Here is a 13654-nt window from a genome sequence, read left to right as displayed (position 1 = left end):
ATTTACAAAGCAGAAATAGACTCACAGACATAGAACCTGACCTTATGGTTACCAAAAGGGATAGCAGCTATGGGAAGAAGATAAACTGGGAATTTGGGATTAATATATACACATTACTACATATAAAATAGATAAACAAGGACCTAATATATAGCACAAGGAACTGTATTCAATATCTTGCATTTAAATAATCTCTAATGGAAAAGAAGCTGAAAAAGAATATATATATACACATAAATGTATATGTGTGTGTATAACTGAATCATTTTGCTGTGCATCTGAAACTAACACAACACTGTAAGTTAAACTATAATGTAAAAAATGGTTTACATTTAAAAAATTAAAATAGGAAAGCAATAAAGGAAGCAAAATATCTTAGTCTGCAAGAACTGTAGACTTAGCTACCATGCAAAAACTTCCTCATTGCACCAGGGTTTTGTTTTGTTTTCTTTTGTTTTTGGCCATGCTGCTCAGCTTGTAGGATCTTAGCTCCTGAACCAGAGATACAACCAAGGCCCTCAATGGTGAAAGTGTGGTGTCCTAACCACTTGACCACCAGGAATTCCCTAGTTACACCAGTCTTGCTAGTACAGTAGATTAAGGTCCAAACCAACCTCTTCACATTTGGAGGATTTAAAAACTCACTATCTTCTCAACTTATCAACTAGTTATTCAGTCTTCTTTATATAATAATAATTTCATAACTGTTAATCAAACACTGAGAAGGCTCTGGCTGTGCCTAGAATTTAATACAGATAGGGAAAACATTAAATGATTAAAATGTTAAATGACTAGGACGTTCTAAGGGAAGGCAGCACCCAGTAGAACTCAGAATAAGAAGCATTTGTATTTTACTAATCTTTTAAAAGATATTTATGATGTTTACCAGATACCACCTTAAATTCTTAGTGAAGAGAGCTAGAAATGAAAGAAAGATAAAGTAAAAGAAATGAAATGAAAGAAACACGTGGGAAAGAGAAGGAGAGGAGACAAAAGAAAAGAGAGATGAAAAAAGAAAAAATTCAGAGTCCTCACTTTCAGTTTATAATGATCACTAAAGTTTATTTTTCATTAGGATAGGGACATTTCTACCATGGTGGCTTCACAGTTCTTAAAGTTCATCTAGTCCAACTCTTAACCAATTATTGAGCTCTATTCTGACAACCTCAACAAATCAATGGAAGATATACTTTGCTAAGTTTAGTCATCAGTACCAAGAAGGTCTAAATTATAATTATGTTCCACAGTTAATGTTTAGATTTCTTATTAAACAGAAAGAACTATATAATTGTCACTGCTATTTTAAATGAAGCTTATTTTATTATAATTATAATAATATCAATGGTTTTATTATTAGGACAAAATAAGGAAACATGATTGTTATTTTCTAGGTATTTCCTATAAAGTTATTATAATCATAGTTTGGTATAGTACAAAAAGCACTGGTCAGAAATTTCAGAGATTTGAGACTTTTGTCAGCCTGAGTCTTTTTTTCCTCTCACCTCAAGATCATGCAATAAAAATGATTGACCCCACTCAACCCCCAGATTTGTTGCAAAGAGTATTATTTCATCTTTATACTTTTAAGATAAAAAGCAGATAGTTCTTTAATGTAATCCAAGGTCACAACTTTCATTCCCATCTCAGATTTAAAAAAGTTCAAAATTCTCTACAGTTCTCCTTGGTGCTGATAAACAGAGTTGTTTAGAAGAAAAAAAAAAAAACTAAAATTGCTATTACAGAATCAAACATGAAAGACATTTTCTCACCACTCCTCAACTGTTCAACCTCACAGAAATGCGTTCCAGTGGGAGTATAAATAAATGCATGGACGTGCTTAACTCCATTCTGAAAATTAGGAAAAAAAAAAAGATTGTTTCCAGTAAAATTTCAGCATATGTCATAAAGCCAATGTCTTTAATTAAACTGAGAACACAAATAAGTGAGGCAACCTTTTCAAAACGCTTCCAAGGGACTTCTTCCACGTAGACTTGAACTCGAATGACGTGGTTAAAAGAAGAAAGGAAATGCTCACAGATATTCATAGCAAAAGTTTCTATGCTTTTGATCTATAAAGAGAAACAAATGTGAATGAGCAGCAATACTTGCCCCAATTGAAAGTCATTTTTAAATATCCACGGGACTCTCTTTCCTGATCAAGTGTTTTTTGGAATCAGAGAAATGAAGACTTAGAAAGAATCTTAGAGATGATTTTATCTTTTTATCCCAATTTTTCACATGGGCCCCTAAGTGTAGTTAATGGATCACCATCACCAGGTGAGACCACCCTGTTTTTAAAAGAAAACTGTGTGCTGGAGAGGATGTGTCTGTCCATCAGTGGATGAGCAAAAAGGAACTGAATATTTAGATTCTCCTCGAGATGAGCTCAGTCATCACCCATGCCAGCAAAAGTATTGCAGGATACTCCAAAACACTCTGCTCTCTTTATGAGGCTGGCAAACAGACCTCCCAGTTTCCCCAGGAAAAATGTTAAGGAAGGGTCACTTCAGCTTTCTTTCCTTGCAAACATGCCTTCTATAGACCATCTCCAACTCTCCACCCCCATAAAGCAGCTCCCTACTTCCACCCAAATTCTTCATATTAATCTCTATTTTATGGTACTAGCTCAGTCTACAGATTATTTATGGTTTTGAGTATAATTAAGGTAGACTATACAGGTTTCCAGGATAGTTTTGTTTCGTATCTGAGGTTTATAAGCATTCTATTGAACTCTCAAAAGTATCTTGGTTTGGATAAGAAATTATGGTCGCTACATACAATGAATGAATTTTTTTTTAAACATCCAGGTCCATTCCTTCACTTTTCTGTATCTCTCACATAGTACAGGAAATATAAGAATTTTTGGTACCCAACCATCTTCTTAAACACAGTACTAGAAGCTTATTTTCAATTTATTTTTAAAGAAAGCAATGCCTTTTTCCAGAGCACTGTCTATGCTTGCTGGGCCGTTATGATTAGCAAGAGAAAGGTTCACGGTGGAGACAGGCCTTGCAGAAATAATCTTTCAATTAGTTTGTTCATTTCATGCATTATAGGTGTGGATTTCATGCAAAATCATGGAAAAAGAAACTTTCTAGTCTACATTTCTTGTCTTTTTAAACTTCTTGGTAAATAAAAAATCATCCTGAATTGCCCAGAAATCTGGTGGTCACCCAGCACAATTTCACTCACACTTTTTAGAGAAATCTGAGGTAAAGTGCTAAAAAAAAAAAAATCAGATTCTCTTAGTTCCAAGACCCTTTTTAAAAGTACAGTTACCATCAAATATGGACACTAAGTGGTCATAGAGTTGAGAAAATTAGGAAGGCATTAAAAGTTGGACAAATAGATTTCAAACTGTATCTTATACTGAATTTTCTTCTTTAGTAATACCAAGAAGAGAAATGGTACTTTCTTCTATGAATACACACCATTCTTAAAGAAAGAAACAAAACAATAGGACTCAAATAAATGCATGGCAACAATGGGTAAAATTCTAATCTGAAATTGTCTCAGAGCCTTGATTTGCCAATGATCCTAAATAAGTGATAACATGTAAATTTGTCAAATAGGATTCTCTGCCTTCTAAAAGATGTTGTACTGAGTTGAAAACCAAGGAAACAGAACAAAGAGGGAACAGAAAAAGAAAAGCAAATAAAGTGGTAAGTTTTTTTAAAAAGGGAAATTGGGGAACACATATATACCTGTGGCAGATTCATTTTGGTATTTGGCAAAACTAATACAATTTGTAAAGTTTAAAAATAAAATTAAAAAAAAAAAAAGAATTTTAGAATAGAAAAGGGATCTTTTTTCCAATGGCTTAAATGTACAAATAAAGTTAAAACGTACAGGGAACTTGAAATAAGCAAGTACTATCCTCACAGTATTGTGCAGTGAATTCGCCATCCAGATAGGTAGCATCTAAGAAGAAGAATAACACATACGCCTTTGAACTTGGCCAGGACGTGAACTGTGTTCTTGATGGTGTCTGTCGGGATGATGTCTGAATTGTCTCCATGCAGGTACTCTCTTCTGGAGTTCAGAGTAAGTTGCACTGAAGTTGCCACTTCCTTAATGCTGTGATATTTTCCATCCCGCTGAATATGAAGAACTTTTACCATATCCTTACCATAACCAGTTCGGACAAACTCCACTTCATCATTCTGCAATGAAAATAGTCATCTTATTGAAGAAGGCTAGATGAAAACCAGAAGTCAACCGCAATTTCTTTTATTTTTAATTGGAGGATAATTGCTTTACAATATTGTGTTGGTCTCTGCCATACATCAACATGAATCAGCTATAGGTAAAAATATGTCCCCTCTCTCTTGAATGCAATTTCTTTTAGCCTTAATTTTATCATATAATTGCAAATGGTGAGAGTCAAATTAGTCATGAAACCAAGATCATGCCTTACCTTTGAAGAATGAGAACTTGTATGGAGAAAAGAGAATTGCAAGAAATAGACTAAAATATATCAGGTTGGCCTTAAGAGAGACAGGTAGATGACTTTCTTGATAATACTAACCAATGATAATAAAAACAGTACCTTATAAGGCTAACTATTTACTCTGTCTTAATTAATCTCTACTAACTTAATCCTTGGAGAAGGCAATGGCACCCGACTCCAGTGCTCTTGCCTGGAGGATCCCACGGACGGAGGAGCCTGGTAGGCTGCAGTCCATGGGGTTGCTAAGAGTTGGACACGACTGAGCGACTTCACTTTCACTTTTCACTTTCATGCATTGGAGGAGGAAATGGCAACCCACTCCAGTATTCTTGCCTGGAGAATCCCAGGGACGGGGGAGCCTGGTGGGCTGCCGTCTATGGGGTCGCACAGAGTCGGACACGACTGAAGCAACTTAGCAGCAGCAGCAGCAGCAGCAACTTAATCCTTGTATCAGCTCCATGAAGTAATATTATTTCCATTTTCCAGAGAGAAAAACTGAGGTTCAAAGAATTTAAGTGACTTGCCCTATTTAGTAAAGGATAGAGCCAAGAATTCACCCTCAGGGCTGTTGACTCCAAATTGTGTACTTCTAACCCCTGTATAAACTGCCTTCCTCTATAAAAGTGTTTTGACAATGTTATCTGGAAATAATCATACCCTTCTTTTTATAGAGAGTAGTATTCTAGAGAAACAGCCCTATGATCAAAAAAACAACTGGAAAATTGCTTCTTCTACTTGCTACCAGGAAGAAGAGCAATTAGTGACAGGGTCTTGATGACCTTCAGCAGCACAGAGCCAGGGCCATCTGGCTGTAGGGAGAGCTATGCTTTTAGAGAAGAGACACTTAATAAAAGCCAGTGATTGATTCCTTAGTATCCCTGTCTGAAGCTGGAGCCCTCACTGGCGATTACGCCTGTCTCCACTGCTAGGCCCTTTAAGACTTGTGCCTAGGCTTTCTTGGTATTTGAGAAAAGAGGCAGGAGGGGGCAGAGGAACAGGAAAACTTATTTTATTTAGCATGAATATTGTCATAGAAATGGTAATAAGAACAGGTGACAAAAATAAAAGTAAATCAAAAACAACATGCAGTGAGAATCTGGGGAGGTCACAAAGAAGAAACCTCACCTGCTAATCACAAATATGTGATATGCTCAGACAGGTCAGGAACTGCCTGAATACCTACCTACATTTAAAAAAATCAACACACCCCCTAGGAGGAATTTTAAAATACTAAAATTAGAAATTATTGTCATATCCTTTATCAAATTGAGGTAGGGGAGGCTGTCTTAAATCTCGGGGATACAGTCTAGTAGGGCTTGCTGCTATTGTTACTGCACATATCCTGAGGGTCAGAGGTGTTTGCATTCAGTGCTTCCCCTGTAGGAGTGACATGCGGAAGGGACACTCTGAGAGAGTCTCCTCAGAAGCCTCTGACCCAATCTTTGGGGGACTCATCTTCAAGAAAAACATCAATAAGAAAATCTGAAGACAAGACTTAAAGGATCCTAATAAGAACTCTCTCTGGAGAAGGAAATGGCAACCCACTCCAGTACTCTTGCCTGGAAAATCCCATGGGAGGAGGAGCCTGGTAGGCTACAGTCTATGGGGTCTCAAACAGTCGGACACGACTGAACGACTTCACTTTCTATAAGAACTCTAATGCTGACTGGGAAAGAGGCATAGTTGTGTGATTGTTCAGTTCAGTTCAGTTCAGTCGCTCAGTCATGTCTGACTCTTTGCGACCCCATGAATCGCAGCATGCCAGGCCTCCCTGTCCATCACCAACTCCCAGAGTTCACCCAGACTCACATCCATCAAGTCAGTGATGCCATTCAGCCATCTCATCCTCTGTTGTCCCCTTCTCCTCCTGCCTCCAATCCCTCCCAGTATCAGAGTTTTTTCCAATGAGTCAACTCTTCACATGAGGTGGCCAAAGTACTGGAGTTTCAGCTTCAGCATCATTCCCTCCAAAGAAATCCCAGGGCTGATCTCCTTCAGAATGGACTGGTTGGATCTCCTTGCAGTCCAAGGGACTCTCAAGAGTCTTCTCCAACACCACAGTTCAAAGGCATCAATTCTTCGTCGCTCAGCCTTCTTCACAGTCCAACTCTCACATCCATACATGACCACAGGAAAAACCATAGCCTTGACTAGACGAACCTTTGTTGGCAAAGTAATGTCTCTGCTTTTGAATATGCTATCTGGGTTGGTCATAACTTTCCTTCCAAGGAGGAAGCGTCTTTTAATTTCATGGCTGCAGTCACCATCTGCAGTGATTTTGGAGCCCCAAAAAATAAAGTCTGACACTGTTTCCACTGTTTCCCCCATCTATTTGCCACGAAGTGATGGGACCGGATGCCATGATCTTCGTTTTCTGAATGTTGAGCTTTAAGTGGCTTTGAAATCAGACCAGGTCCAAATTCTGCCCTGCCATTTATAGCTCTGTGGCTTGTGACAAATAATTTGATGTCTGTAAGCCCAAGTTTCCCCCTTGTTTGTAAAAATGGAGATAACTACCTCAACAAATGCTGGTGAATGTGAAGGGCTGGGCTCCATCCCTGGTACCCACTGATGCAGTGAGGTCCCCTGTAGCAAGAGAGGCCATGTCAGGTCTGGCTGTGGATGCAGCAGCAGCAGCAGAGACAGCAGAAGGAACCCTGAGCAAGGGCACTAGTTTCTGGAGTGGGAAGCCCTGCTGGTAGCAGCAGAAGGAAGACTCTGGTGTTTTCTAGAACCACTATGAATTCTACCCAGAAGAGGGAGGCGCTTGGCTGGCTTGGGGTCCCTGGGTGATATGGCCTGGGGTCCAGGACCAGAGGTCTCTGAGACCTTCCAGCAACCCGGCACACAGCAAGACTCCATAAATATTACTCCTCAGTCCCATTCCCTGCCACTAAGTACCCATGCTGGTTAGTCTGTTGAAAGCAAGTTCAGTTCAGTTCAGTCGCTCAGTCGTGTCCACCTCTTTGCAACCCCATGAATCGCAGTATGCCAGGCGTCCCTGTCCATCACCAACTCCCGGAGTCTACCCAAACCAATGTCCATCGAGTCGGTGATGCCATCCAGCCATCTCATCCTCTGTCGTCCCCTTCTCCTCCTACCCCCAATCCCTCCCAGCATTAGGGTCTTTTCCAATGAGTCAACTCTTCGCATCAGCTGGCCAAAGTTTTGGAGTTTCAGCTGCAGCATCAGTCCTTCCAATGAACACCCAGGACTGATCTCCTTTAGGATGGACTGGTTGGATCTCCTTGCAGTCCAAGGGACTCTCAAGAGTCTTCTCCAACACCACAGTTTAAAATCATCAATTATTTGGCACTCAGCTTTCTTCACAGTCCAACTCTCACATCCATACACGACCACTGGGAAAACCATAGCCTTGACTAGACGGACCTTTGTCGGCAAAGTAATGTCTCTGCTTTTGAATATGCTATCTAGGTTTGTCATAACTTTCCTTCCAAGGAGGAAGCGTCTTTTAATTTCATGGCTGCAGTCACCATCTGCAGTGATTTTGGAGCCCAGAAAAATAAAGTCTGACACAGTTTCCACTGTTTCCCCATCTATTTGCCATGAAGTGATGGGACCAGATGCCATGATCTTCGTTTTCTGAATGTTGAGCTTTAAACCAACTTTTTCACTCTCCTCTTTCTCTTTCATCAAGAGGCTTTTTAGTTCCTCTTCACTTTCAGCCATAAGGGTGGTGTCATCTGCATATCTGAGGTTATTGATATTTCTCCCGGCAATCTTGATTCCAGCTTGTGCTTCTTCCAGCCCAGCATTTCTCATGATGTACTCTGCATATAAGTTAAACAAGCAGGGTGACAATATACAGCCTTGATGTACTCCTTATCCTATTTGGAACCAGTTTGTTGTTCCATGTCCAGTTCTAACAGTTGCTTCCTGACCTGCATATAGGTTTCTCAAGAGGCAGGTCAGATGGTCTGGTATTCCCATCTCTTTCAGAATTTTCACAGTTTATTGTGATCCACACAGTCAAAGGCTTTGGCATAGTCAACAAAGCAGAAATAGATGTTTTTTCTGGAACTCTCTTGCTTCTTTGATGATCCAGCAGATGTTGGCAATTTGATCTCTGGTTCCTCTGCCCTTTTTAAAATCAGCTTGAACATCTGGAAGTTCACAGTTCATGTATTGCTGAAGCCTGGCTTGGAGAATTTTGAGCTTTACTTTACTAGCATGTGCTGCTGCTGCTGCTGCTGCTAAGTCACTTCAGTCATGTCCGACTTACTAGTGTGTGGGATGAGGCAATTGTGCAGAAGTTGGAGCATTCTTTGGCATTGCCTTTCTCTGGGATTGAAATGAAAACTGACCTTTTCCAGTCCTGTGGCCACTGCTGAGTTTTCCAAATATGCTGGCATATTGAGTGCAGCACTTTCACATCATCATCTCTCAGGATTTGAAATAGCTCAACTGGAATTCCATCACCTCCACTAGTTTTGTTCATAGTGATGCTGTCTAAGGCCCACTTGACTTCACATTCCAGGATGTCTGGCTCTAGATGAGTGATCACACCATGGTGATTCTGGGTCATGAAGATAATTGAGCCAGAGATTATTGAGCCCATCTTTGCATGAAATGTTCCCTTGGTATCTCTAATTTTCTTGAAAAGATCTCTACTCTTTCGCATTCTGTTGTTTTTCTGTATTTCTTTGCACTGATCGCTGAGAAAGGCTTTTTTTAATCTCTCCTTGCTATTCTTTAGAACTCTGCATTCAGATGGCAATATCTTTCCTTTTCTCCTTTGCTTTTCACTTCTCTTCTTTTCACAGCTATTTGTAAGGCCTCCTCAGACAGCCATTTTGCTTTTTTGCATTTCTTTTTCTTGGGGGTGGTCTTGATCCCTGTCTCCTGTACAATGTCAGGAACCTCCGTCCATAGTTCATCAGGCACTCTGTCTATCAGATCTAGTCCCTTAAATCTATTTCTCATTTCCACTGTATAATCATAAAGGATTTGATTTAGGTCATACCCGAATGGTCCAGTGGTTTTCCCTACTTTCTTCAATTTAAGTCTGAATTTGACAATAAGGAGTTCATGATCTGAGCCACAGTCAGCTCCCGGTCTTGTTTTTGCTGACTGTATAGAGCTTCTCCATCCTTGCCTGCAAAGAATATAATCAATCTGATTTCGGTGTTGACCATCTGGTGATGTCTATGTGTAGAGTCTTCTCTTGTGTTGTCAGAATAGGGTGTTTGCTATGACCAGTGCATTCTCTTGGCAAAACTCTATTAGCCTTTGCCCAGAAAGCAAGTAGTTACCATGAGATACCAAGAAAGATGGAATGGAAGCTACCCTTCATATCCCCACTCCTGCTCACCAATCCAGCTTTATATTCTACCACATTCTACTTCAAACTGCACTTTGGCTATCCTGAGCTAATTGTGGTCACCCTGGCTCTGCTTGCTTTTTGCTCTGCCATAGGCCTTTGAATTTACTATTACTTATTTCTTGAACATTCTTCTCTTCCTTGCTATCTGACTACCAATCTCTTCACCTGACTAACTTCTGACTCAGCTTCTTTAAATCTCAGATGTCACTTCCACCGGGTAATCTACCCCAGCCCTTTAAGTCTGAAGTAGGTGCCCGTTCTGTGTGATCTAAAAATGCTCTGTTATTGCCTTATCAAAGACTTTATCAAGTAGAACTATAACTGCCTCTTCATGTGTGTGATTTGTTCAAAAACAGTAAGCCTTGAAAGCAGAAACAATTTCCATCTTGGTCGCCATAGCAACCCCCATGCTCAGCAGAGTTTTGGGAACATAAATAGGTGCCTAATAAATGTATCAGGAATGACTGACTGCTGCCCCATCACCTGCACCTCTTGTGTAATGACACGGACTCACTCGTTCATGAAAATGCCCCTAAGATTTCAATACAGGAAGAGCTGCTTCAGCTCAGAACCCCCATCAGGAAGTTCCTTTTCCTAGAAAAGAGGGGAAGGCAACTTCTGCTCTCTGATCACCATAGCACGGAGATCACAGGAACAGCTGGCTGGAGAATAAGGTCAGGAAGGGCAGAGTTGAGGGTAGACAGAGTCAGTGACACAGCACAAAGCGTTCACAATGCTGACAAGACAGAGCGCTCCAGCACCACACAGCCACCCGGGGTTCGTGGGTGACACATGCAGGAGAGGTCAGCAACCTTAGAAAGCCCCTGCCTACGCCTTGGCGCTCCAGCAAAAGCTGAGTAATTATGTTTACTGAGCAAATGAGTCAGAATAAAGAGGACATAACCATCTGAGGCTGGAGCAAGAAGGAACAGGAACAGTGTGGGACACTCAAGAGTCCCTCAGCAGGACCTGACAGAACAGATAACGGCCCAGGCCAGACTGAGGCTGTTCTCAGTGAAGCCTCCCCAGTTCTGTAGTCTGAGAACCAGAAGTAGGTGCCAGAATCCTATTGTGTACACTGCACAGTGTGGGGCAGAGATCCACATCCAAGATAACCAGATAGGAAAATACCAAGGCTGCTCTCATCTGCAGGGTGGGTGGGGAGCTGAGAGGATGGAATCCGATGGGCCAAGTGTGAGTTCCTGTTCTGCCACCTATTAACTCTCTGAATGGAAGTAAATTTCTTCATTTGTAAAATCAATAATACTAGAACCAATCTATCAGGATTGCTGTGAGGATTATATGACCAAAAAAAAAACCAACATAAAACACTTGGAAAAGTACCTGGCAAATAATAAATGTTCAACAAACATTAGCTATGATTACCATTAATGAACAATGATTGTATGTCGTATTTTGCATCAAAGGGTTCTTCCAGTTACCATTAGAGAGAACTACTCAGGCTGCACGTCAATCCAGAACTAGGGTGGCTAAACTCAAAGACTGCTGCTATGATCCAGCCTGCTTCTGCCTTCATACTTTGATTGTCCTTCCTCAGGCTTATGTGGCTTGGGGGAACACAGTTATAAAAAACTTAATTTCCTAGAGCAGAACTCTCGACAAAGTATCAGTAGGAGTAAATCTATACTTGGCACTGCATGAGAAAAGTTCCCTTTTCTTAGACAAGTCTTGAAATATAAAGGAATAGAGAATCATTGATTGCCTCTAAGTAATGTTGGAGAGAACTCTCAGAGATTTTAAATGACTCGTGCATTTTCACTTCTGCAGTGAGATACTGAGTGTTCTGTTTTTCCCAGGTCACACTGAAAGTGATGTAGATCGTCACTACGGGTCTAGGATTTGCTAGCCTGGGGTCTGTTAAGGTCTATAAGGTCCCGTGGATGGATCTGAGGTCGAAAATATTAGGAAAGACAAGGGAAATTTTTATAAATTTAAATTTTAGAATGACTAGAATTTTCTCTCAAGTATTAGAGGAGCTCTTGTAAGCATATCTCTACCCACCATAATAGAGGGAAATACAGAAGTGCGAGCTATTTTGGACTCATCACTCATGTATAAATACCAATTCAGTTGCAGCGTGCAGTGATAGATGGAAGAACTCGGCCAGGAAACATGCCTCCCTCCTTGTCTTTGGAATGTGTTAGAGAAGTCCTTCCAATTCTCTGCCTGGGTTCTTCCTTTGCCTGGGTATTTTCTTGGGCATTTGTGAACAAGAAGACTTCCAAGAAAAATGCTGAACTAATATGAGAAAAAAAAGAGCATTCATATGAACCATCTTAATATCATTTTGGTGGATCTTAATAATATATAATGATAAAAACAATAATGATAAATAATAACCCTAGAGGCAACTTTTTTTTTTTTTTTGGCTGCTTAGGATCTACTAAATGTCAGATGGAAAAATATTGATATCTCATAGAAAATGTCATGTTGCTTTAGGTTGTATAGTGGCTCATTTTTACTATCAAGGGGGGATATGCCTCAAGTTATGTTCAAAGTGTTTTGACTAACACTAAGGGATTTGTCGAGCAGAGGTTTCAAGAACAATGTAAAAATTCATAAGCATAATTATTGTAGAAAAGGCGACCTGTCACCTAATGAAGACTCCATTTATAAGTGCTCTGTTATTTTCATACTTCTGCCTGTTACAAAGGAAGAGAGACTCATTACTAAATGCAAAGGGAAATGCTAATTTTCTTCTTGCCAGCCTCTCCAAGGTAGCAACAGCCTTAGCTGGAACAGACCTCTGGAGCCTCTAGAATTAGGGGCAAGAAATCTCACAACAAAGAATTGATGGAGGGACTTCCCTGGTGGTCCAGTGGTTAAGACTCTGCTCTCCCAGTGCAGGGGGCCCAGGTTCATTCCCTCGTCAGGGAACTAGATCCTACATGCTGCAACTAAAAATCCCTCTTGCCACAGCTATGACTCAACACAGTCGTATAAATAAATAAATATATATTTTTTAAACTTTGTAAAAAAATAAAATAAAAAGAATTGATGGAGATTTCCAAACATGCAGTTGGAAGGAAATTCTACTGAAATGCATACACTGAAAGATTTCTCTTTCCTAATGTGTAAGACTTACAAGTAAAAATAAGAGTAGCAACCATTTAGTGAGGGTTTGATACATGTTGGGAAATTTGCATGCATGATTTCCTCTAACCCTTTACCAGAACACTGTGAAGCATATATCCTTAATCAAGTTTCACAAAGGAAGACTTTAAGGTTAAGTACTTGTCAAGGTCACACAGTTATTGGGTGACAGAGGCAGGAGGAAAACCCAGCCCATTTGCCCTAAAATGATATGTTCTATCTTACTACATCAAAGTCCCTACACTCATTAGGGAGAGAAAGGAAGTACTCTGATCCCAACAGAGGGAGGGAAGTGGACATGCTATTGTAGAAACTTGCACTTCTATATATTTAAAAATTTTCCATCCATTAAAGACCTACACTATCTAATCTATTCCTCACAAAAACCCTGTGATTTGGTGGGAAGAACATTTATTTTAAAATAAGCCACATCAGTGATGTTAAGCAAGTTTCCCGAAGTCACATAGCTGACAGGCAGATTGTCTGGTCCTCTTCTGATTATTCTCCTTATCTTTTTTTTAAATCACATTTTCATCAACAATTCTTTATGTTACAAATACCTGGGCCATTTTGCTTGTCTCAGCCCATTTCATCAAAATAACAATGCAACAAGCATATCAACTTTTTCTTTCAGTTTGTCACATTCTAGATTTTACTCTGTATATTAATAGTTTTTTTAACAGTTTGAACAAAATTAAAGTTGGACTTAAAATGTTGTAGTATATAGGTGAAAGTAGCACAGTTGT

The 13654-nt window shown here is 39.9% G+C and overlaps 1 protein-coding gene across 1 annotated transcript in view; it reads right to left on the bottom strand.

The window, feature by feature from the left end:
• The window catches only part of LOC102267915 (uricase), a 34954-nt gene that overhangs the window by 17748 nt on the left and 3552 nt on the right, over nt 1–13654 (bottom strand). The window contains exons 2-4 of the mRNA XM_005887418.2: nt 3945–4163; nt 1953–2069; nt 1770–1848 (exon numbers count right to left, since the gene is read on the bottom strand). Coding sequence (XP_005887480.2) covers nt 1770–1848; nt 1953–2069; nt 3945–4163 — 415 coding nt within the window. The remainder of the gene's footprint in view (nt 1–1769; nt 1849–1952; nt 2070–3944; nt 4164–13654) is intronic.

This window comes from Bos mutus, chromosome 3, assembly GCF_027580195.1.
Source record: "Bos mutus isolate GX-2022 chromosome 3, NWIPB_WYAK_1.1, whole genome shotgun sequence".
Lineage (NCBI taxonomy): Eukaryota > Metazoa > Chordata > Mammalia > Artiodactyla > Bovidae > Bos > Bos mutus.
The sequence above is the reverse complement of the archived record's forward strand: the minus strand, read 5'-3'. Positions and strand labels throughout refer to the sequence as shown.